Below are 26,538 nucleotides of genomic sequence, written 5' to 3'. Positions count from 1 at the left end.
AAAAGCCTTTGACAAAGTTCCTCATGATCGTCTACTACTGAAACTTGATGCGTTATATCTAAATCTCAATATTTTAGCATGGATTAAAGAATTCCTAAGTAATCTCTCACAATCCGTCTTTGTTAATAACCGTATATCTAGTGCTACCCCCGTAACTTCAGGTGTTCCTCAAGGGTCTGTTCTTGGTCCACTGTTGTTCTTAATGTACATCAATCATCTACAATTGCATGTCTAATCTAATATCCGTATGTTCTCAGACAATTGCGTAATTTATCGTATCATTACTAACGTTTTCGATAACGCATCTCTTCAAAATGACTTGCGAAGTGTGCAAGAATGGTGTATCCTATAACTAATGGAACTAAACCCTAATAAATGCAAGACTGTCTCTTTCCATTGCCGTTAAAATTCACTTATTTTTTCTTATTGAATCGCTTGTGCTAACCTTGAACTAGTTCCTTCCTGGAGTAACCCCTTTATGACTTAACCTGGGTGACTCATATTACGAACATCATTTCATCTGCCAATAAAACACTCGGGCTTTTAAAATGCCATCTGCTCAATGCCTCTCAAGATGTAAAACTACTCGCCTATCAGTCTCTCACCAGGTCAAAATTAGAATATGCACCCCCCATTTAGGACCCTCATCAACAATATCGCGTCAATCAACTCGACTCACTTCAAAATCGAGCTACAAGGTTTATTCACTCTAAGTACTCACATGACATCAGCATATCGGCACTGAAAACAGAATCCAGTTCATCATTACTCGCATCTCGTTGCCGCACTGCTAGCATTTGTCTTTTTCAGAAGTTTCTTTACAGCTCCCCCAGTAAGCCACCGTACATTTTCCCCCTGACATGCATCTCCAGTCGCATCAGTCACCCGCAACAAGTTGCTTGCCCACATACCCGCACCGTCAGTTTTTCGTCTTCATTTTTTTTTCGTGTAGCAACTGACTGGAACGGTCTTTCCGATGACATCACAGCCATTACCTGTCCTTCCACGTCTTTTACCACTTTAACAGATCACTTTACAATGTATTAAAACATGGCTTTTTTTTTTCATGTATGTATGTACCCACCCATCATGCAATACCCCTTCAATGGGGTCTTTAAGGAATAAAAATGAAATGAAAAAGACTGGCGTACATAAATGTAATGTGGACATTATGGATTGTGCTTGGATCTGTTGACGCCTAACAATATTCGTACACAATTTTTGCATACTTGAGCAAGCGTCTGTGGCAATTGCATGACATTAAGGACCAGTAATTTAAATGTTTCAAACACTTAAGCTTGCTGTGTTTTTGTGGCTTGAGCCTCTGATTCTGCATTGATTGCCTGGGTGTTTCATTTATGCTAGAAATGATGCATTCATTTTTATTACTGTTGTACATAATGTGCAAGTACTTTCTGTGGACAAAATGTACACTAGACACTCAGTAAACGGAAATCCCTTTATGGGACTGCTGCGCTAACATAACAACTGGCTCTACTATGATCGGTTTCATACCTGAATACTGCAGCCATGTTCATCTTTGAGTAAATGAAACTCCTATTAAACGGAACATAGTTCCTTAGTTCCTTTAGGCTCTGTTCGAGTGTCTATGGCACTTTCTTTATATGAAATGCCGCTCTTCCTTACCTGCACAAATGTAAGCACTCCAAACAATTAATGTAAAAGCGAAAATCTTTGCTCTATATGTATATTTTTCAACGATTTGAAAACATATTGGGATCTTTTGTATTTCTTTCCAGGACAATGCCAACAAGATAGCCAACAGTCACATGCCTCTATATTTTCCTTGTCTGTGCCGGTAAGTTGTAAAGAAGCAAACTTTATTTGAATAGTGTAACTGTTATCTATAGTGTTGCTCTGTCCACCCTGTGAAAAATGCTGCTACGAGTGGCAACTTCGTAAAAATGTAGGAGGACGCCTGAGCTTCGCCCGCAAGAATAGAACGCGACAGCGTAATCACACCTCATCCGCATCGTCTTCCCGATCGCTGGCCTAGCTTCACTTTGCTTCTCGGTGGACGCCTCAACTGTGTGGCAAATAAACAAAAGACTGTGCACATAACATAGTCCATTCTAAGGTATTCCAAAATGCCTAATGTCTGGAGCCCTCCGCTACGGCGTCTCTCATAATGATATGGTTGTTTTGGGACGTTAAACCCCACAAATCAATCAATCAATCAAAATGCCTAATGCAAGTACTGTTGGGAAGCGTGCATCCGTAAGGTGTCATGCGCACTTGTACAGTTTGTTGATTCTGTTGCTGATAATGATGATTTGTTATGCCTGGGTGCTTTTTGTAATGGGTGCACCTTTAATACACCAACTCGCCGTGCAGTTCACAAATTTTGATGCCCGGTGTGATTCTACGCTTCTGCCCAGTCAATTAGTATGATAGTAGGTACCTTTTTTCAAAGCAGTTTCAAGCAGTGGTGTGGCTCTGTGTTAGAACACCTTGCCACACAAACAGCCTGGTTTTGATTCCGACTTAAACCAAAGTTCTTTATAATTTATTGTAATTGCTTCTTTCTCAGTTTTACTGCCATGACAATGCAGAGTTTTTCCTCATAAATAAACACTGATGTTTATGCCAAAATTTCTGTGAAATGAGCTGTTTAACGCTATCACATTAATATACAGGCTTGAAACTCGGCGTCGTGACAGCATGTTGGCCAACAAAACAATAATTACAGGATACTGTTTGCACATTCATTACATTTGCATTGAAAAGTTGTAGTATTGAATCAAAGAAGAAAAGCTGTTGTCGACTCTGCAGTGGTGAAATGATAGCCACCACTTGTTGGTTTTTGGTCACCTTGCATTGTGGCGACGTCGCTCAGACATGCCATCGCCTTGTTTTTGACAGAATGTGAGAGAGAATTTATTGAAGCAAAAACATTGTTATGATCGGTGTGTAAATGTACCCTGCCTAATATTACCAGGCAAAAAGGTGGCTTTTTAAAATTGAAATATTGTTATGAGGTATAGTGTACTTTTTTTATTTGAACTGGTTCTATTGAGGCACATGGGCGCTTTAGCTGTTATTGTATTGTCTCATGATCAGCACTTCCATCACTACTGCTTCATCTATGGCGCATGTGCGTTCTGGTTTTGCTTTCGAACCGTGTTGTACCATTAAACTGTTTCAAGGCACAGTGGATGAAAGTGTTCATAAAATTTCCTGCTCTCTCATCTATGTGTTTCAAGGCAGGGTTTGTCACCGTTTCAAAATATATGTACTAACAGGCTCACCACCAGTCTTTTCACGTTGACACTTGTTGTGCAGATCTGCCAAGCCGCAGGTGGCGCAGCTGATGCGGCTGCACATAGTGACGCCCAAGGCTCCCGTACACGTGACCTTGAACCCTCGAGTGCAGCCAGGTCCTTCTGCGCCCGTCTTTTGCCCGGGCAACAAGGAGCCTGTCAAATTGTCGCAGTCAGCCTACTGGGTGTTGCGGCTTCCGTATCCTTTGACTTGCGCCTGCTGTGTTTTTCAGAGGTCAAGGCCAAAATAGTACACCTCTATGAAGCCAACTAGGTAAACAGTTAGGTGCAGATAGCGTAACTACAACATTTCTTTGTTGGGGAGTTGTGAATACTCTCATACCTCGTTATAACGAAACTGGATATAAAGAAATATCGGTTTTAACTAAATAAAAAAAATAGTGTTGCAATAAATGTAGTGTTAAAATTTTAACCTTTATAACGAATTTTGGGACATAACAAACCTATTTTCATGTAAAATGCAAGTTTGTTATAATGAGATTTGAGTGTATTGCACTTCGGACCACAGGATTTGATGTTGAAGCCTCTTCTTGCAGAATGTTTGATGCTACAATTCAAAATCCCTATTCTACAGAATTTGACCTTTGCATTACTATTATTACTAACATTACTATTATTTAATATGAGCCAATTTGGGTCATGCTTGGAACAGGCTGATTTTTAACAATATTACACACAACCTAATAATTCCAATGGACAACTAAGTCAGGGAAAGCTTAGGGAAATAATATTTGCTGTTGTTCAGTAATTAAGTTTGTGTACATTGTTTTCATACTGTATTTTAATTAGGGATGATTAACCTATTATTATGGTTTAGCCCTTGACTTGCTGTTCAGATTTGTATATGAAGGAGATGCAGGGCCTTATCTGCCACCCAGGGATGGTGCTCCCTGCGAAGGAGCTCGGCTGCTGAGCGGTTGCTATGGCATTGTTGAGCAAACACCCATCCGGTGAATATAGGCATTGGTTGTATCATTTTACTGTTTTTGGACACCTCATTTGTGCTTCATTTTGAGATGTGTAAGGAGAATGTCCCATGTGTGATTGATTTGTGTGTGTGTATAATTGTACATATGAAAATAAAACTGTCACTGGAAGCATATTGTGCGTTATGCATTACATTTTGTTTGAATATCTGTTTTTTTGTGTGTTATACAATACATTTTGTGTGAGTATCTTTGTAAAAATAATGGTTTATGTAATGGTAGAGATGCCTTTAATTAATTTACATTAGTTATGGTGGGGTTAGTAACCATAATATCTTGGGTTTTATGTCCCGAAACCAAGATATCATTGTGGGAAACACCGTAGTGGAGGGCTCCGAAAATTTTAACCATCTGGTGTATTTTAAGCCGCATCGACATTGTACAGTGCACATGCTTCTGCCATTGTGCCACCATCGAAAATTTTTTAGCCTGCTGTACGAAGCTGCACCTTTGAGACTACACTCATGTCATCTTTTCTCGGATTGTGTGCATGCTTTTGACTTCTGCAATTATCTTGTTTATTCTAACCTTACATTATTATTTTACTCTTCTTTAAACGCTCTGTTCTTGCTGTCGGAAACAATTTTATGCGCCTAATTTTTGTCAGACAAGTTAGTGTAGGCACGCTTAATCTGTCGGGAGGCTAGACAGGTCAGTGCAAAAAACTAGTAGTCGACTTCACAAACAAAAGGTAGCAGGCACCGTGAGAGTTAAGGTATATATCATACTGACTGCCATGAGCATGATGTACCATGTACAGCTATGTATACCATATGTGCACTAAGCTCCCCGACCACTATCAGGTGGCACTTCATGTCGAGGTTCTCTAATGACCCTAAATGAAACTTGTTTTATTCCTAGATAAAATTTATGAAACTTGTTTTATCTTGGGTCCTTACGGTTCTCCACCCCCAGCCTGCGTCTGTACTGTTTCCGCATATATGCCTAATATTTTTTAGCCTAAGTAAAGCTAAAGTTACGTACGTATGATACGGAAGCAACTGTACTCGTAGCTTACTCGACGCTGCCGGTGTTCGTCTACGACCCGGCGATGAAAAGGACAAAGAAAGAGGTGATGATGATGATGAACCTTCAGCTTTGCTGGCACTCGCCCATAAAGGGGGATCGGCCAAGAACCGGGCGGCAGGATCATCAAGTGTGCTAAGTCAGGCATACAGGTAGTCTCGTAGCTGTAAATAATAACAATAGGCTAACAGGGTAATCTCTTTGTTGCCCTTATGTACTCGCACACAGCAGAGAAAACCTCCCTGTGGCTATAACCTAATGTAATCCCTCCGAAGGATAAAATTAGTTCCACGTTTATTTTTAAACCTAGCTTCTCAATTGGTTCGACCAGGTATCTTTTCCTTTGATAAGCATAACGTTGACAGGATAAAAATAAATGATCTATTGATTCCGATTCCTTGCAAAAGAGACACAACGGAGATGCTGTTAGTCCAGCTTTATGTAAGTAGTAATTCAGATGCGGAATTCTGCATCGTAATCTGGTGATTGTAATTTCTAACTGCCGAGATACACACCACTGTTTGTTCCAGCAATATCTTAGATGTACGAAGTCTCTGACTTTATCCAATGATAATTTTTCTATTTCTTTGTGCGAACAAGCCTTTCTATATCTGAGTGCTGTTACGTAGGCGAAATCAGGTAAAATAGGTAAGAGTGGTCCGCTTAAATATGCTTTGGCTAACGAGTCTGCCATCTCATTTGGATAAATCCCGCAGTGGCCGGGTATCCATAGCAAGTGAAATTTTTTCAGGTTTTCTGGCAATAAACTGCTAATCATACTCAATAATGTCAAATTTTTTGCTGTAGATAGTGCAGTGCATACTGACAGAGAATCGGTAAGTATGACCGCTTCTGTTTCGCTTGCAGGAAGTTTACGAAGCGCTAGAATTATAGCAAATAATTCAGCGATGAATATAGGCGTGTAATCTGGTAATCGAACTGAGAAAGACCAGTCGAGAGAAGTACAGAAGATGCCTATTTCAGCCTTTTCGTTCAATATGGATGCATCCGCCGCAATAATGTTGTTTGTGGACAGATGAGTCAAGTGATCTTTTAACCGAATATTTAAATATTGAAGGGGCAGTTGTTTTGCATTAGAGGGGAAAATATCATCAAATTTATATTTCAAGTTTTGAATTAGGTGTCTTTGTTATGCAAATCTGATAAATATTTACATTGAGAGGCTCTAGCAACGCTTGGACGAACCTAATCTGAGGGGAGTGTAGTCTAGACCAGTGTGTTCCAAAGAATGCGGTTGGTTCTTGAATAAAAAACGTATGAAGCTTGTCGCAGAGGCGAATTGTATATTTTTAAGAAAGTTTGAACGGTAAGTATTATAAACCGAGTTAACAAAGGTGGAAGGCACGCTTCCACATACAAAACATTATTTGCCACAAATTTTGGGAGTCCAAGACACAAACGCAAAGCTTCTCTTTCTAATAATATTAATTGTCTCATCTTGTAAGCCGCGCTGCCTGAAAATAATACACACCCGAATTCCATAATAGGCCGCACATACATCTTGTAAATCATCATCAATGAACTCCTACGCAATCCTATTTTTCTGTTTCCCAATTTGCGTAACCACCCCAAGGCACGTGACGCTTTACAGCCAACCTCGTCTATATGGCTTTTACAATTTAGCGTACTATTATATACGATGCCTAGGTATTTCAGGAAATCGACCTGGGGAATGAGCTCGGTACGATACATCAGGGAAATGTTGACACGATCCTTAAATGAGAATGGCAGAAGCGCACTTTTTTTGACGTTTAATGACATGGATATTGTCAAGCCATCCTTCTAGCATGTTCATGTAAATCTGTAATGCCTGATACAATGAGTGCAGATCACTGTTTGTTGCGAAGAAAGCAATATCATCTGCATATACGTAAATTTGGATATCCTGATGAGTTGGAATGGAACTTAGTAATATGTTGAATAACACCGGGGATAATACTAAGCCCTGAGGTACACCTCGCGTCTGCTTATATTTTTTAGAAGAGCATCCATCCAAGAAGCAATAAAGTTCTCTGCCTTTCACAAACTCTGTAATTCATGCTGTTATATATTTTGGAAAGCGATAGTCTTGCATCTGCTGGATTAGGATAGGATATTCCACTTTGTCGTACGCTTTCGCTAAGTCTAGAGTGACTAGTGCACAGTATTCGCGGCGATGCCGAGCCAGCTGTATGCGACTTTCCAAATCCACATGTGCACAGCAAATGGAATATCCCGATCTAAAGCCAGTTTGTTTGGGGTTTAGTATTCTATGTTCATTGATGTAGTTTATTATACGGGCATTTAAGACTCTCTCTACAAGCTTGACCAGGTTAGATGTCAATGAAATAGGCCTTATGTTATCCAGAGCAAACTCCATTCCCTGTTTCTTAAGTATCGAAATTATTTTGGAAAGCTTCCAATCGGCCGGAATCCAAGAATACTTCAGTGAATAATTAACTATATTACGGATTTCATGTGGCGATATTTCGTATAGCACTTTAATCATTGTAGAGGTCACCCCATCAGGTCCGGGAGCAGCGGGCGGTAAGCTCTTCATCACATCCGCCAGTTCAGCTAAAGATACCTCCTGGAAATCACAATCCACCCTTAATTTCACCATGGACTTTGGCATAATTGTCGTAAACCTGGTTTGCAAGCCTTTAGCAATATTTTGCGAGAATTCAGAGAGTTCGCGAGGAGACATAATGTTGGAATGACTGCTTTCTGTCTGTGAAATCATTTTTCTCGCACGTAAAAACCTGAAAAGCATTTTCTTATTTTTAGACTTAGACAGATAATTGAATTTATTCATATCATAGTCTTCTTTTGCTTTGCGCACTAGACGCTTAAAATCGGCGGCCATGAATTTATAATCACTCCAACTTTGGGGGCATTGGTTAATTAACAGCTTTTTCCAGCTTTTTCCAAGAAAGAGGTGAGCAGCCACCCCTAGCGCGCGCGCAAGCATTTGGTCCACTGCTCCACTTCCACCTGCGGTCGTCTATTTCAAGAGCAACAGCAGCGGCAGCGCTTCTTCTCTCCAACCGCTCTTCTCGTCTCGGTGCGCTTGTTTTTCCGAGAGAAAGAGAAGGCGCAACGAGAGCGAGAGAGAACGAAGAAAGGATAAAGCGCGAAGTTCAGACCCTGCTGCCGCCGCCCGCAAACCCACTTCTTCGCGACCGCGGAATCTCGGTTGCTGAGTCAGCCAGGCTGCCATCCATATCCATCCATCCTCGATGGCCTGTGCGGCTGTACCTCCTTGCTGCCTGTGTTTTTCTCGGACAATGTTTGTATGAACCTGCGCCCATTTTGTGCATAAGCGAGTTCTCTCCGTAGTTGTGAGAGGCGTTAGAAAAACAATCTAACGCAAAACTTAAATCGCATATTTGCTCACAATTCCACCTCCTTTTTAACCTTAAATCTTGTCGCGCCCTCTATAATTGAGAAATAATGCGTAATGCGTTTTGTCAAACGTACGTTTGCATTGTGTAGTTTAAAAAACTGCCAACAGGTGACGCAGCAAACTTGACAGTGCGTCAGTTTTCGAGAAGCAATGTTGAGGGTGTGTTGCAGCTTGCCAACTCGCGAGTCTCCGCCTCGTGCGCTTCCCTTTCCATCGGTTCCTTGTTTTTGGACCGCAGCGCCGCAGCAGCGGCGGTTCGATTTTTCGTCGTCTGCTATGTAGGCCTAACAAAGGCGACGGCTGATCGCCTCGCGTCAGTACGCCGATTCGCTCGCAGGATTTCAAGCTGGACGGTTGTGCCCTCGCGATCTCCGACTTCAGCGTAGCTCCCGCCGACTGGTTCGCCCTCCGCGGTCTCCTGACGCCGTGTAGCTCTCGCATTGTGGCACCCCGCCCTTGGACTGCTTCGACCGGATCCCCACTTTCCTATCTCCTTCTTTTTCCTCTCGTTGGCTGTCTTCTTCTGCTTCTACTTTCCTTCTATTCTTTTTATCCCTCCTTCCCCCCACCCCTATAAGGCACTGCGCCGTGTCGCCTGAAGGCAGACAGAAATTAGGTGCCTTTTTCCTCTTCATTCTAATCACTACCACCACCAGTACGCCCGCTGCTCCGACGCTCGCTAGTTCACGCCATGGCAGGTCGCGCGTCGACGGCGGCTCCGCTGGAGACGTGACTCCCTCTGCCCGCTTGTGAGGAGTCTTCCCTGTGATTTCTGCGTTTCGCAGTGCGCCTTTCGCCGTCATGCGTCCACTTTATCCACTGTTCGCTCGTAGTCCCGCGTGAATGGTGCAGTGCCGTCGTCGGCCTTCTCCCAGCTGAGCGCGGCAGCGGGCCCAGCGTCGTCATGATGTGCGCGAGCCGCAAAGCTAAGGTGCGCGCCCTAGTCGCCGCCTGCCTGCTCGTGTGTGCCGCTCTCGTGTTCTTCTACCACTATTCGAACGACGCCGGAGAGTTGTCCGAACTGCACCGCAAGCGCCTGTACGGCGGCGATCATCGGCGGCGCGAGGACGACTCGTCGTTCAACTTCGTGCACGACAAGGCGCCTTCGTCGAAGTCTTCCTTCACGTGGCCCTGGGCGAAGCGGGAAACGTTGACCGCTGCCGGCGATTGCCGTGCGCTCAAAGTGCGCCGCGATGTGGATATCTACACACCCGACGTGTACCCGACGCTCAACTTCAAGCCTCAATCGAGGAGTTACTGGAATCAGACGTTCGAGAACCGATATTACGAAACGAGGAAGCAGTGGGCCAAGCTACCGCTGGAGGTAAGATATGGTCTTTCAATGGGTCTTTGTGTTCGTATATCGGAGCGCCCATGGCACCGTTTTCGTTGCGGCAAGATCGAATAATCCCGGGAGGACTTACCCGGGGCGAGGATGCGTTTATCTCTCTCTCGGAGGATGCAGCTGTGCGTGCTGTCTCCGCGGTAGAAAAATTCCGGTGCGCTCCCGTTTATACCTTGCCGAAAAGGTGGTACGCCTAATAGAAACTAAACGCGTCACAAGCCTCTGTTCTCCCTGAAGGATCAATTGCGTCGCATGTGTTAAGCCAGTCAACAGTTGCTTCCGCGTATTTGTGAGCGTGATCGTTCGTGTATTTTAATTGCAAAGGGAACGAGCCCCGGACTCTCGCAATCTGTCGCTTTACTCGTTACCTCCGTTTCGCCGTTTGTATTTGAAGCGATTATATTCGAAAGAGAGCATGTTGTGTGCTCTATCTCCCGCTTCTTTATCTCCCTCTTCGCCGCGGGCAGCAATTGCGCAATGGTCCAATCGATGCACGAACGTTGTTTGCTAATTCGTCGCGCCGTGGTTGGTCGATTTGCCAGCGCTGATATTGGAAGGGGAAAAGGATATACGCAGGTTCGATTGAACATCTCCGAAACCCCCTCCCATATATATATATTATATATATATATATATATATATATATATATATATATATATATATATATATATATATATATATATATATATATATATATATATATATATATATATATAGGGAGAGAGAGAGAGAGAAGGGAAAGAAGTGTATACCTAAGGGCTCGTTTTTCCGTGTCTTGACACAATAATAATGACATCTAACAGACAATAATGCCAAGGAATGTATAGGGGAAGTTATTAGAACCAATGTAATGCAAATAAGAAGAAAGAAAAGTGGGTGAAAAAATAACCTACTTTTTTTTCTTCTTATTTACATTACACTGGTTCTAATAACTTATAACTTCCCCTATACATTCCTTGGCATTATTGTCTGTTAGATGTCATTATTATTGTGTCAAAACACGGAAAAACGAGCCTTTAGGTATACACTTCTTTCCCTTATATATATATATATATATATATATATATATATATATATATATATATATATATATATATATATATATATATATATATATATATATATATATATATATATATATATATATATATATATATATATATATATATGCCACTACACTGGTGCTCCAGTGTACCAGCATTGATTGTAACAATTTAGGAAGTCTCCTACCCCCACCGCTAACGTTTGTCTTTATGAGATATATATATATATATATATATATATATATATATATATATATATATATATATATATATATATATATGCCACTACACTGGTGCTCCAGTGTACCAGCATTGATTGTAACAATTTAGGAAGTCTCCTACCCCCACCGCTAACGTTTGTCTTTATGAGATCAGTCATTTTTTTGTACCGTAGAGCACGCTTCGAATATGTCAAAGTTCTTGTAAAAAAAATGTTAGGTGTCGACCCAAAAAGAAAAGTTGCACTGGTACGTTTCGTGTTGTGTGTTCCGAGATCATGATATTTGAGTCTACGCACATGGTGATTGCGTACGACGCTGGGGAGGGGGGCACCTGACATCTCGTTATATTGTTCGATCCTGTACATCTTATACAAATGACTCGGAGATGCCTACTCCCTTTTTAATTACTCCGGGTGTAATTTATTTACTGGCGCGCGTCACAATTGATAATTCAGTCTGCTTCATTTGCAGAGGCCATTTTCGAGCTTCGTGCAAATTTCAGGGTGTCCAATCAGAACAACATGGGGGGTCCGAGGTCGTTGACGTTTTTCAATATTTATTAGCACATATCTCATGCTTTGATTAACTGTGTAGACTGTACCATCGATCGGGAGTTGATAGGGTTGGTGACCATGCAGGGGTGTCGTCATAATTTTGTTTTATATATAGTGGAGAGAGTGGAGACATTCCGGACTCTTCTCCCGCCGCCCCCCTCCCTATGTACCGAGCCGTCCTAAGTTTACAGACCTCTATTGGTCTGAACAATACAGAATTTCGCAGCTGTTGCTGGGAAATTCTGCTTAATTCGGTCGATCTGCTCACGGACATTTATTTAGGGCGTTTGAGAAGAGGCCGGGCATCTAAATCCGAAGCTGCCTTCCCAGGCAATGGTAATATTCAGCTCTTATCTTGTGTCTCGTGGCCCGTAAACTTTTGCAGCTGTTTTTAATAATAATTATCTGGTAGCTTCATTATACTCTTATCTGCAAGTATTTGCTTGCGTGAAGCAAACGGCTTCGAAACTAACAAACAATAACATAAAGAGAAGAGACAAACTCTGGGTGTTCAGTCGGCATAGCTCCTTGGCGTCAATTATATTTTCGCTTTTTAGGCTTGCCTGTAGGACACGTCGCCTGCTTGTTTCCCGTTGCGGGAGTGCGTATTTGTCACCCGTGCTTTGCAGCATTATCGCAGCACCTGTAGCAATGTCACATATTGCACTATGGTCGGTTCTGCAGGCTTGTTTCAGATATACAGCTGCGCCGATTTTGACGAGCGCAGAACAAAAGCACGAACAAGGACAATCGCTGTCCTTGTCAATTTACTCGGCGCAGTTCTCGTTGAAAAGCAGGGTTGATATATTATACCTTTACTTCTGAAGTGTGCTATAGAGACATGTGGTGGAAACTTTAATGACGTGCTGCCCTACTGCATTGATGGCATAAGTCTGGCTAACATACATAAAACACCGCTTAATGGTCATCGTACTATATAGCAGAAACATTGGCGATATCTGTACTTATACTGGTGTCCATGACGTGGACGTATATAGAACACCGGTCGCCAGCTGTGAAGGACCTTGGCTCGGCTATTGTCAGCGGACGCACAGCTGGTCGTCGTGGGATGTCACTCGAGCCGCCTTTCCTTATTTCTTTAAATCACAATGGTCGGAGTTTTTGTGTTAGGTCTTCTACTTATTTCTCTCTTTTTGAACGCACAGGAGAAATGCGTAAAAGTGTTCTGGCATTTGTGCTATGCGTGTAACCTGACGCGCACTTCACTGTCTCCAAAGAACTTGTAGTTGGCACGACCATTGGCGTGTACAGGGGGGGAAGGGGCAGGGGCAGCTCTCTCCCTTTCCTTAGTCATCAAAGGGAAAGGGCAAAGTTTGCCCCCAACTCCAACGACTTTTGGGGCACCTATCCCATCATTCTTTTAGAGCAGGGTTGTGGCCGCGCATGTTTGGACGATAATGGCGCCCTAGGCCTCCCCGTTGTTGCGTACCAAGAACAATTAAGATCCCATCTTTACCCACGGAAAGACGAGGACAATAAGCGAGACGTTATAAGAAGCGCATCGTCGGTTAATTTTGATTTTTTCGTTCATTGTGAAGCATATGTTGTATCTTGTACACGAACAACGAGGAGGGGGGATGGGACGAAAAATTCCCTCCGCCCCCTTTTCTCAGACTGATGGGTGAACCCTTCGCCGCGGCCGGACCGAAGACCGAAGCGACATTAATCAGGAGAGTGCAGTATCCGCCTATAAGCAATATTACCTGCACTGTGTACCTAGCAGTATAGTTTTGCCTGCATAGTGTTGGGTGATCTGAAATATCGGGGTCGGATGAAAGAATAGCTAGCAGTGTTCGCGTACTTGTGTACACCGAGGTATACACCTTAGGGTCCGCATAGCCGTTCGGTATTGGAGTCTCTAAAACCGCTCCTTAACGTGAAGGATAGCTGGCGGTCGCCCTCGGTTGTGTAAGGATACCACATGCGCGACAGCAGTTTGTGTTTAGTGTAGCGTTTTGCCGACTTTCAACCTCCTGTTGGTTGATCAACGTTGGTTTGGAGGATTCACGGGGCATGCAGACATGCTTTGTGTCCCGCTGGAGCCTCGTTGGCGCGTTACTTTGTTTCGACGTGCGACGTCAGCTTTATTCCGCTGCCGTTCACACGTTGTATAGGCCGCAGTAAAATGAGAACGTTTAGAAAGACGAAGGGAAAACGCGGCTAAACGCCGGGTCGCACCAGCTGTTGTCAAGCCTCGCTATATTAGCTAGGGTCTTTTTTTTTTATTTGCCTTCCCTCCCCCCTTTCTTTTGTCTTTTACTTCTCAACGTATAGACCCTATTCAATGTTTGTAAGGGGTGGTGAGTGACGCGGCTACAAGTGCCCCAGCTTGTCGCTGTTAACGCTGCTTCAGCATTAACAGGTATTCGTCTCGCCTGTATTTTAAGTTTGGTTGTTTTGCTGCGTATACAATCATTGGCGTACGTAACCATGAATTGGAAGGTGGGGGTTCGTCCCCCCTACCCGAAAAAAATTATTTTTACATGCACGTATAAAACACGCATACGTGTAAAAAAGCGCGAGCGTGCACGAAGTGTGGTTCAAGAAAAATTCTTGTTGCTATTCTTCTGTACAGTGCCTACAGATGTGCGTTGCCGCAGTTACGCAGCACTACGGAATCGATTGATTGATTGAAGTTCATTAGCATGAAATGAATACAAATCGATTGCAAACACTGTACGGCCCCTTAGCAAAAGGTTAGCATTTACAAGCGTTCAACCGACAATTGTGTTCATCAGTGACATTACAAAATGAGCTACAGCAACAGCAGTAATATGACCTGGCCTTCAAATACAAAAATGGAAAATTCTGTAATTAAATTATGATATTCAGTATTCAAACACCACTAAGAAAAAACTGGTGACGGTGGCGAGTCACCCTATTTATTCAGTGTGCACGCGCCAGTATCGCGATGCACCAACGTTCCGTTCTCGTAAACTTTTCCGTTCCCGTGGGTCCAAACGCGGTTGCTGGGGCCGGCGTTCGCACTCTCAACCTCACGCGTTATGCGCTTTTGCGTAAACGTGCGTAGCCATCAGCTCGACGCGCATGATCGTGTGCGAGCAACCTTTACTAAAGCAAATCGGCCACCTTCCTGTTTTTTTGGTCCCTCGGGCCGATGGAATAAAGAAGCGTGTCGTTACGCGCTTATGGCGTATATGCATTTTTCTCGTACGGCTTCTCTGCAGATGTAAGCTTTCCCTCGACGCTTCCTCGGTCGCTATACTGCATGCTTGCATGGTAGGCGTCGTGCGTAACGACGCCTACCGTGCAAGCATGCAGTATAGGAGGCCCAAGGAGGCCCTTCCGCGCTGACCTTCAGCCGTTGTCACGGACGGCCGTGCAGGGGCGAAGCGGAGGAAATCTCGGCCGCTTGCCTTCTTGGATACGCGCTGTTGGCGACCCAGTGCCGCTGCTTCATCCTTTGCGCCCGCCGAGGGGTTAACGACTGCCTCGCCGCGTTCTTTGTTCTCTTCGCGACAGTAGTTTTGTTTATCGGACGCGGCGAGCGTTCCCCCCCCGGTTTTCCTTATCGCGTTCGGCGTCGTTGATAACGAGCCCGGCGTACGCTCAAAATGTACCGCTTGCGCATACGACGGGCACACACGTGCCTATGGCTGTAAAAAGGTTATTTAAATCGACTTCCGATCGCAGAATATGAACGATTGTTTGTAGTATATAATGACATTTTCATTCCGATATCACCTCCCGTCGGCTTCCGCTCATTTTTTTTTTCATGGTCACGTCGTTGTGTGTACATGAATATATCATGTCTACGTTTTCACATCCCTGCTCCGTCCGATTGCAGTTGTCGACCCACTACACTGTAAAAAAGAGCGAGTAAGAAGGGTGTCTTTTTGTCCCACAACAATAATCGTCATCCATATTGCGTTCAATCCTCGGGCTATCACCCCGCGCCCGGTACATTCCGGTCACGATCGACATGCCCATTATCGGGGTTACATTGCATTCTCGATAGGAAAGTGGCCAGCGCCGAGTTTTCAAGAAAGGAAGCGCACGCAAGCCTGATGACGATTATTCTTGTGGGACAAAAAGACACCCTTTTTACTCGATATTTTTTTAGAGTGTAGAACTTGTTGCTGTGCGAGTTGGTTCACGGTGCCGAAGGACTCTGGTGGGCCCGAAACTATGCAACGACGCTGCGGGCATAGAGTTACCTAAAATTAACTAGAGTGTCGCTGCGATCGTTCAGCGACCATGGGAATGATGGGTAGTACACACATTTGCCTAGTCTTCGTACTTACGGGTGACGAATCGTACTTGCGGCTTCGTTTATTGCTGTTTTGGTTTTGTTTTGAAAGATTCAACCATTTTGAACCTCGTGACCCGATTTGCAAAATTAAAACAATGAAGTCTAAAAAAAATAAGGTGGTGAAAGCTACCGCTGAACATTTGCTGATTATTGGTTCGTGAGAAAACAGCTCCAAGCCACATGAACCCACACGGATTCAAAAGCAGGCCAGAAGTACGAAGATTAGACAAATGTGTGTACTACCCATCATTCCCATGCTCGCTGAAGCGCCCTGCGTTGCAGCTCCCGAAGACACTAGCGCCAGAGTTCCCTCCAGTGTATATTTGGAAACTCTAAGGCTGCGGGGCCGTATTTCCGATGGAGGCGAAAATGTGCGAGGTCCGTGTGCTCAAGATTTTGGTGCACGTTAAAGAACCCCGAATTGCCGAAATTTCCGGAGCCGTGCACGTCTTGCACAATTAAATCGAAGTTTGGGGATGTTACACCCCAGCAATTATTATTCATTCTTTCAGCAATTTCTCTCTTCCTTCTGATAACCGCTGTTCCCCTGCCGACGGAGAGTTTGCGATGAGACCAGTATGGTCCTCGCCGTCCATTTGAATCTTTCTCTTCTTTCCCCAATCGACGATGCCTCGCCGCGGTGGTTTAGCGGCTAAGGTACTCGGCTGCTGACCCGCAGGTCGCGGGATCGAATCCCGGCTGCGGCGGCTGCATTTCCGATAAAGGCGGAAATGTTGTAGGCCCGTGTGCTCAGATTTGAGTGCACGTTAAAGAACCCCAGGTGGTCTAAATTTCCGGAGCCCTCCACTACGGCGTCTCTCATAATCATATGGTGGTTTTTGACGTTGAACCCTACATATCAATCGCTTCTCTGCAGTGTGCACGAGGCGTGGGCGAGTCACTCTCAATATTATTCCGTCACTACGAAGTACAAGTCTGTCATATTCCTTCAAGCAAGCGGAAACAACAAATCGTCTGAGTGAAAGATCGCCTTGAAAAGGAAAAAATACCCAGGCGTCTACGAAATTCCGTGCCGCGACTGCCAGGCGTGCTACATAGGCGAGACCTGAATGACGTAGCCAAAGGACACACGGTTTCAAACGCGCTGCCCGGACACCGGGGAAAATCTGGACACTGAACTGACTATCGGCCTTCCATAATTGAAAAAGAGAAAAGATAATCATTCCGCCTGCTCATCGAATCATTCCCCATACAATCTACTTCTAACACGATAAATCAGACAAGGGGTCCACTCCCTGAGGTGTACGCAAGCGACACTTATATAATGAAAGACCATGCATTCGTCCATTGGGAACGAGGCACCCCGTATTAGGCGCCGAAACTTCGATTCTGCTGTTCTGTCTTGAATTGGCGATTGTACGTTTTGTTGAACCACCATTCAGAATAGCTCAGGAGGTTCAAACAGTGCCAGTACGTGCCAGAATGCTCCCTCGGGCTATATATATATATATATATATATATATATATATATATATATATATATATATATATATATATATATATATATATATATATATATATATATATATATATATATATATATATATATATAAGGGAAATAAGTGTATACCTATACCTAAGGGCTCGTTTTTCCGTGTTTTAACACAATATTAATGAGATCTAACAGACAGTAATGCCAAGGAATGTACAGGGGAAGTTATTAGAACCAATGGAATGTAAATAAGAAGAAAGAAAAGTGGATGAAAAATAACCAGCCGTGAGCAGGAATATATATATATATATATATATATATATATATATATATATATATATATATATATATATATATATATATATATATATATATATATATATATATATATATATATATATATATATATATATATATATATATATATATATATAGGTGGCAGCGCCAGCCTATGCCTGTCCTGTGCCATACTTTTGTTTCCGCATCTTTGCACTGCACGTATACTTTTGCACGTACTGTATATTACCTTAAAAAATTAAGATTATGTGCTTCAGCGCAAGATAAACGCCAAATATAAGTGAGGCTCCCAATCAATAAAAGCCACGACGCATACGTCGTTCCGCTACCATGCATTGTGAACTTTTTAAACCCGGGAACAGGCCCGTAGTCGAGAATATTTTTCGTGGGGGATGGGAGGGGGGGGGCTTGTTGAAAGGCCTTGAAAAACACCTATGTTTATTATTCGTCCTCGGTAAAAGACCTCCCTCCATCCGAATTTCGGGGGGAGGGGGGGGCCTCTAGTCAGCTTATTACTGAGAGGCTTCATGGGGCGTGATCCTATATAGACGCCATGTGCATACCTCATGTATACGATCGATACTGCAGGTACGCGTGCTCGACAATCAGTCAGTCAAGGAACTTTATTTGGTCCTGAGAAGACGAGAATGCCCCCGTCAGGGGGTACCGTCCGGGGGCCCCATCCACGATGGCACCGGGAGGTTAAAGCTCTCGGCGACTTCGCGGGCTCTCTAAACAGCCCTTAGCTGCTGGGCGCTCGTCAATACTATTCCTAAGTTATTACTTCACGCGATGGACTATAACTTGAAGAGGCGAAGAAAGAGCAAACGAGCGACACACCCGCATAAACTTGTAATCTCACTAGCTTTTGCGTGAGCCGCTCTGTACTTCACTCGTAAGCGCTTGGCACCTGGACATGCATGCGTAATAAGCTTCGAAGAAAAAAAAAAAAGAATAGAGAGTATTGTGCGCGTAACAACCTCGAATTCGGGCCGATCGTAATCAATACCGTTCCGCGAAAAGGGTGAAGCGACGCACGTGCCTTCCGCGTCTGGCACAGCTCCAAGTCTTTTCATTTTGGTTCAAGCCTTTTTTTTTTCCTCGCTTACCGACGTACATGACTGCTCTCATGTTGACGTCTTAGTAACAGTATAACCACTCTGGTATAACTGTGTATATGTCGTGCGGGCATTCGCTATAGCACCCGGAAACGTACGTATATAACCGAGCTTAAAAATGGTATAAAACGGCAATATAGCCTGAACGGATATAGAACGTTGGGAAACGATGTGAACGAGAATGCTAGTCGTGCAGCATATGTCCTTGCTCTTGCTGTGGAGGTTCTTCATTATTATGCACGTCATGCCTGACTTATGAATCGGACCTTGTATAGTGTTGTGTAGAATAACCGCCTTCGTCGTACTGACGATACAAACGCGTAAATTTGTATGCAGATAATCGCCGCGGGAAACCTCGTGCGTGCTAGAGGCATTTATTTATTTATTTATTGATTTATTTATTTTCATACTTCGAGTGCAGTTAGGCGACATTCTGCTTCACGGAACGTGACCATTCATTGTTACAAGTACATTCATTATAGATTAGACGCTAGCGTGTTTGAGGAAAAATGACCACCGTGGGTCAGAATCGAAAGTGTGGACCCATGACTAGCAATAAATGTATATACGACACACATTTTACGATACATAGCCGCCGCTATGGTTCTAAAAACCAATTCATCGCTTAAGACATTCATAGCAACAGCTTCTTTATTCTATGTAACAATAGAAAGTCTATTAAATCAACAGAAAGTGTACGTGTATATAGATAAAAAGTTCTCTGACAACTTTTGTAAAATAAATTCAAATGTTCAATAAGTGTTGGGAGCATTACTGTAGAAGCACGAAGAAGTGGCACCTTTAATAGCGTATTTTAAAGTGCTGTAATAATGATCCAGCTGCTTGCACTCGTAAAGTAGTTGCGCCTGTTTTTTTAAGGTGTAGCTTTCGGCAATATGGCATAACCACTCTGAAAGCGTCCCTCTTCCCCTCGCGCGTGTACGCACACACACACACACACACACACACACACACACACACACACACACACACACACACACACACGCACACACACACACACACACACACACACACACACACACACACACGCGCGCGCGCGCGCGCGCTCTTTCACTCACTCTATCTCTCTCTCTCTCGTTCAACAGGTCAATGGTCAAGATGGCGGTGCCCACATGTCTTACGTAAGATCACAGAGTTTCCTAATATACACTAGAGGGAACTCTGGCGCTAGTGTCTATGGGAGCTGCAACACACGGCGCTTCAGCGAGCATGGGAATGATGGGTAGTACACACATTTGTCTAATATTCGTACTTGTGGCCTGCTTCTGGCTCCGTGTGTGTTCGTGTGGCTTAAAGTTGTTTTTTCACGAAACAAATACTAGCAAATGTTCAGCGGTTGCGCTTCACCATCTTATTTTTTTAGACTTACCTATCGAAATCGGGTCATGAAGTTCAAAAGGGTTGAATCTTTTTCTCAAAACAAAACCGAAACACAGCAATAAACAAAGCCGCAAGTACGATTCGCCGTCCGCAAGTACGAAGACTAGGCAAATGTGGGTACTATACCCATCATCGCTGAACGATCGCAGCGCCAGAGTCCCCTCTAGTTAATTTTGGGAAACTCTATGCATAAGATCGTCTATAGGTAACATGATCTTACAAATATGGATTTAGACATTCTATAGGCTGCCTGAAGAAGATGGGTTTAGACAGCCTGTAGATTTTCTAAATCAATTTTCGTGAGGGTGTGGTTGGTATACAAAGAACTACTTTCAGTGATAACTGTACCCATGGCCCTGTCATCGATATTTAAATAACATTCGGCTTTTTTTTTTTTAACCGGCACGATAAGTGGAACACGCCAGACACAAGGATAGGCGCGTCTTGCTGTTCCACTTACCTGTTTTATTCTTGTTTTGTTTTTTTTCTCCCTGCCTGACCCAAGTGTCGCTTTCGCTCTGGCGCAAGGTTTCCCGCTTTTACCGGGACACGTATTTACACCTCTATCTCCTTTGGCCGCGGTCGTCCTCGCGTTCTCGTTTGGTTTTTTTTTTCGTATATTTTTGCTTTTCTCGTCAGTGAGCTCGGCAGACGTCTGAACCTACTCCGCCCATGTCGCTTTTGGTTTTGACTGCGTAGTCTATTTTTTCGTTCAGAGAGGATGTATTGATGCATCGCGGTGACACACTTTTGAAGCGTGTCGGGGCGCGGCGGTCGAAAAAAAATTAAAAAGAAAAAAGCTGGAAAGTGAGATAGAGAAACTCCGCACGAGGCGACAGAGGCGTTCACACAGCCGGTTTTGACGCCGTTCCTTGCGCAAGATATCTCTCAAAGCACACAGGCGTGGCGTAGCTTTTGGTGAACCGTACCCTTTCAACCGCGTCTTTTTACACGCGTGTCGTACTTCGCGTACTTTAGGTGTACCTTGTTGATAGGTGTCTTCTGGTGTTTGTCCACGATATAGTTAAAATACTTGTCGTTGCGACTGACCGACCTGTAGATATTGTAGGCCTGTAGAACTTTAGAAGTACTTCTGGCCGAAGTCTCCCAGTCAAAACCAAGAGTTTGTGTCCCCCCCCCCCCCCCAAAAAAAAGACACAATATGACATTCAACTGTGCCACATTGTACAATGGCACGCCTGTAGGCATATGCGGAATGCGTCTTCCATTGTATTAGCAAGCCTTCAATTTCCTTGTCACCCAAGGAACTGGCGTTCCTGCGTACGCAGTGATACGTGATTTTATCTGTGAGGTTTTTTGTTGTCCTATTTATCGTTTTTTCTTGTAGGTAGGTGACGTCGTGCATTTATCTGAATACACGTGCTTATCTGCTTGCTCGCCTGACGGTTATGGCTTAAAAGCGGCTTGGAGGTCGAAAATAAACATGTTGCTAGTAGCGCTCTGTCCTCTCAGTCTATTCTTTCATGTGTTCGTTTTTTCGCCTCGCGCTACATAAATTTCTTTCAACTGCAGAGACGTTCGCTGATTGGACGCTTCGAAAGTTACGAGTATTTATTTGTTTCCAGGTTTCAGGCAGTGCTTTCTTTCTTCCTTTTCTTTCCCGATTTTTTTTTGGGAGGGGGCTCTCAAGTAAATTTAAGTTTTATGATTACATCGAATAATGATGATATCTGAAGTTTTTACGTGCCAATACCACGACATGATTATGAGACGTGCCCTCGCTAAGGGCCCCGAAAATTTTGACCATCTGGCGTTCTCAAACGTGCACGTCACGAGCCTCTACCAATTCGCCTTTATCGTAGTGCGACCTTCGATTAAGCAGCCGGGCTCCATAGCCAGTGCTCTACCGCGGCGTTCTGTGTGCTAAATTGTAAGTAAATGTAGCGCAAGTTAGGAATCCCTAAAAACACGCATTCACATTTGCTTTCACTGCAGAAACACGTACAACACACACTTTCTTGAGTGGAGGAAGCTGTTGTGTGGTATGTGTTTCTTGACTGAAAGAGAGTGTGAGTGTGTGAGTGTTTCTATATGGGGATGCCTAAGTTGCGCTAAATTTACTTACAATATGACGAGTTACCAACCGGCCCAACAACAAGTTTTAGGTACTATATGTTTAAATCCATCGTGACAATTAATGGTCGCATACCAAATATCGCCGCCATGTGTTCTTACCGAAAAGCTTCTCTCGTGTCCCGCCATAGAAGCCGTGCGTTCTGCTACAGTGCCGCGTATACGTTGACCCGCAACCTGGCGTTGTGTTGTTCCCGGGAGATGCGTATGTATACGGAGGCGCCTTCTCTCCGCCTCGTCTTCGCCCGCACCCGCTTGAATGGATGCGGTCAGCGACCTGGTGCGCCGCCGCGCAGGCGAACGAAGCGCGATACCAGCCAGGTAAACCACCCGACTGGTATAGGAGTGCCCCGTCCGCCAGATCTTTTGTTTCGCGGCGCGCACCGACTCGAACGGCGCCGGCAATCGATGGCGGCGATAGCGGTGGAACTCGCGCCTTCACAGCGCCCCTGTGAACGGATATCTCCCGCTGTTTCCGGTGTTCACTGGCGGGCTGCTTCTACTCATGCATTTCTAACAATATTGCGACGCACGTACTATCTGCGTCCAATTGAACCCGAAAGGCGGCGAGCCTTCGCGATGGTATAAGTGCTCGCCGTCCTGTTATGACGACTGACGGGCGCGTGCATTCTGTTCGACAGCTCTGCGCATACATGCTTGCCTGTCCGTGGTGACGAGTGGATGGCGCGCACTATACCACCACGAAGACTTCCCGCTGTTCGGCTTTCATTTGATGCAGACAGTGCACGGGTGTATTGGCAAGACATACGTACACTCACTTGCGCAGTCGTGCGCAGTATTCTGGGGGCGTAGTGTCACGGATATTCCCTCAAGCTGACAATAATTAATCGGGTTTAACGTTACAAAACCACGATACGATTACAACGGGCGTCGTAGTTGAAGGCTCCCGCGGGGTTCTTTGTAACGTGCCTCGAGCATCTTAGCCGTTATCGAAAATGGGATTCGGTCCTGCGACCTGCGGGTCTTCAGTCGAGCACCACTATAAGCAGTAGACCATTGTGGCGTGTCGCCTTCTAGCTTGAGTCTCTTGAAGAAACAGGCTTCGCATGGGATGCACGAGTGAAAATTTATCGACGGCTTTCCTTTGGTATCCGGCCTTTCGGGGAGGCAAAATGCGAGACGTTAACAAAGTTAATGATGGGCTATAACCTAAGGTGTTTCCAGCCTCTGTTTTTTGTCAAGAATGTGCATGCTCACGTCCCTGTACAGTTAATCGAAACTATCCCATCATAACTACCATTATATTGTTAGCCTTTGTAATACCCACTCCCTCATGTAATATCCCAACCGGGACCTTTGAGGTAATAAAATGAATGAATGAATGAATGAATGAATGAATGAATGAATGAATGAATGAATGAATGAATGAATACTGATCGGGACAAGGCCGAATGAGTAAATGTACGGAGAAGCTTTGGCGCCGTCCTTAGAATATTAAGGAGAAGGGGAGGGGGGAGGTAGGGACTGGCCGTGTTCTCTGCCTCCGCTCCCTCCATCTGTGCGCACGCCTATCCCTGTTTTTCTCCTCGTCCTAATAATACACTTCAAACCCACATAATACTTGTGGAATCGTTTAATTCGCGCGGTTATAGCGGTACTACCCACCAGTCTTATCTTGCACCAACTCACTCCCTATACAGGCCCAATTCATTCATTCATGCGCATTTTTGGCGCGTGTAGCTGATGCTGGGTGTGGTGTCCGATCCCGCCTCGAAAATTTGAAATCCTACCCGTGTGTATTCACGTAAATTAAAGTTTCACGTCATCGACTTACGTGTAGCCCCCCCCCCCCCCCCGACTACGCCGGAGCCTTGGTTTTTCGTAGTTTTCAGCGATAGTATTGTTGCTGAGCAGTATTGTTTCCAGCTGTCTCAAGTTTCAACTTTCTTTTACGCGAAACGGCGTTGAGCCTCATGTGACCCAAATTATAATAACATTGCATGCTTCGAGCAAGCGTAGCTAATTACGAAGATAATATATATCTTTAAGATTTTCAGCTTGAATTTCTTTCGTGGAAGGCATTACATTACTTAAGGTCGGTTACATGGCGCTTCATGTCGGGCAGCTGCAACGTACGGCAGGTTTGAAAGCAGCATTTCACAGAAACGTTGACTTCGTCTTCGCGGCGCGTAAACAGAATTTTCTGTGGTTTATATACGTCTATAGTACGTGTGATGGCAGTGCTCCAGTCTCCAATGAAGTTGTAATCAATGTTCGTGCCTAATATATTATAAATTGCAGCTAACAGCTGTTCAGATTAAATACATAAGTTTTATTTAATCAAACCTAATTAGTATAAATAAAAATTCGCCAGTTTTTTTTGTTAATCCTGCGATATATTTTTTTTCCTGTTTTTTTTGTATGCTCAAGAGCAAAATGAAGTTTCGAATAAATTGTCCGGGAAATTTCGGTACGCGCTTACGCAGATGAGGCTTCCGAAGATTGGGACAAATTACGGGAAACAATTATTATTCTATCATTGATATCTGTACAGATTTTCAACGAGCAGAAAGAGAATAAATTGGACGGATAGCCTCAGTAAGTTCAAGAGAATCCATAAAACTTCTCTCGTGACGACAGCGTGTGTGTTGTATGCCGTCGTTACGTTAATTTTACACTGTATACTACTAACGTTTCCGCTGCCTACTGTTCTTGTACGTCCGGTGTATTGCTAATCGATACATATCCGTTATGCGATACGAAGGCGTCTGCAGTTTACAAAGCGCTTGCACGTATACTGTATGGATGAGTGGGTGATTTGCGTATACACCACCCGTTTATGTAACGTGCATGTACAATGTGCATTCTGAGTTAATTATGTACATATGTAACATAAGAGGGACGTTTTTGTCTTGCAGTGGGCGTAGTCAGGATGATGGTGATATGTAATCTATCGCATATTTGTAACCAGATGTAATCGAGGTCATCTTATTTTCTGTTTCTTTCGGTGGTATAATGAGCGCAACCTTTATATGGTGGTTTGGTAAACGCTGTACGAATTGAATGCGACACGTGCCTCGATCGTCGGGCTCTTGCAGTCGCCTTTAGTCTCGGTCTCCGCAGGAAATGCCCTGAAATAAAATGATTTTGCTTCGGTTTGATTTGAATTGCCTTCCGGGGACAGAGGAGGCTAAGGTGTCGCGTCATCGTCTCCTTACCCCCTCCCCCCCCCCAAAAAAAAAAATACGTGCAGCGCACGGTCGGGGCTCCAAATTATGAACTCTAATTAAGTGTCATTGACGCGCAAGGTGAATATGAAGGCACCGCATTGATCGTGTCTATACACAGTGGCCGGGGTATAGTCTGGGTCGGCGGGCGCTCTGGGTCGGTGGTACGTGGAGGTATTTCTATACCTCCACGTACCGGTAATTCATTGAGCGCATTGTATACAAGACAGGCGCCGGTGACACCGGAAACGTCTGAGCGAACCGATCGAAAGCCAGAACAAGCCGCCGCTGTAAAATAATTAGCTTTGTGATCGATTTAGCAGACCTTCCGAGGGGATGGTAATAGCTCAGCCTATTAGTCCGGCCCCGCATATGGAAATAATTACCTCAGGTGATATTAATGATTTGCCAGTACACGTCTGTTGTGACGCGCTCCATTCTGGAAAAGAAAGAAAGAAAAAAAAGAAAGAAAGAAAGGAAGAAAGAAAGAAAGATTGAAACTAACTGCCTTCCCACTGCGCCACTGCGCGGGCACCCGCAGTTTGGATTGTATGTCACTACTTTCCTGTCCCGTGGAAAATGTTTCCGTTTGCAAGTTACACTAAACGTGAAAACGATATCGATCCAATTTTAACAGCTTGGTGAAGGACACTTGGCGCTGCTGTCTGGAATGCGCCTTGCTTTCCAAGGCATGTGACAGTGCATCCCTGCAACTCGTGCGTACTGCATGGTGAACAGCCACCAATATATCTGTTCGTGTTATATCCTGAAGGGCTATAGTGTATCACCGCATGCATAGCACAGCGCCG

General features: G+C 44.2%; 2 protein-coding genes across 3 annotated transcripts in view; both read left to right on the top strand.

Annotated features, from left to right (window-relative positions):
- The window catches only part of LOC119176851 (nonsense-mediated mRNA decay factor SMG8), a 39,812-nt gene extending 35,408 nt beyond the window's left edge, over window positions 1-4,404 (top strand). For both annotated transcript variants that reach the window (XM_075889214.1, XM_037428202.2), the window contains 3 exons: window positions 1,761-1,819; window positions 3,304-3,480; window positions 4,139-4,404. In XM_075889214.1, the coding sequence (XP_075745329.1) occupies window positions 1,761-1,819; window positions 3,304-3,480; window positions 4,139-4,256 (354 nt within the window). In that variant the 3' untranslated portion in view covers window positions 4,257-4,404. The remainder of the gene's footprint in view (window positions 1-1,760; window positions 1,820-3,303; window positions 3,481-4,138) is intronic.
- Window positions 4,405-9,482: 5,078 nt separating this feature from the next.
- Window positions 9,483-26,538, top strand: part of alpha-Man-IIb (alpha-Mannosidase class II b) — a 75,695-nt gene continuing 58,639 nt past the window's right edge. Inside the window, exon 1 of the mRNA XM_037428209.2 lies at window positions 9,483-10,044. Coding sequence (XP_037284106.2) covers window positions 9,625-10,044 — 420 coding nt within the window. The 5' untranslated portion in view covers window positions 9,483-9,624. The remainder of the gene's footprint in view (window positions 10,045-26,538) is intronic.

Source organism: Rhipicephalus microplus, chromosome 3 (assembly GCF_043290135.1).
Source record: "Rhipicephalus microplus isolate Deutch F79 chromosome 3, USDA_Rmic, whole genome shotgun sequence".
NCBI lineage: Eukaryota > Metazoa > Arthropoda > Arachnida > Ixodida > Ixodidae > Rhipicephalus > Rhipicephalus microplus.
The sequence above is the reverse complement of the archived record's forward strand: the minus strand, read 5'-3'. Positions and strand labels throughout refer to the sequence as shown.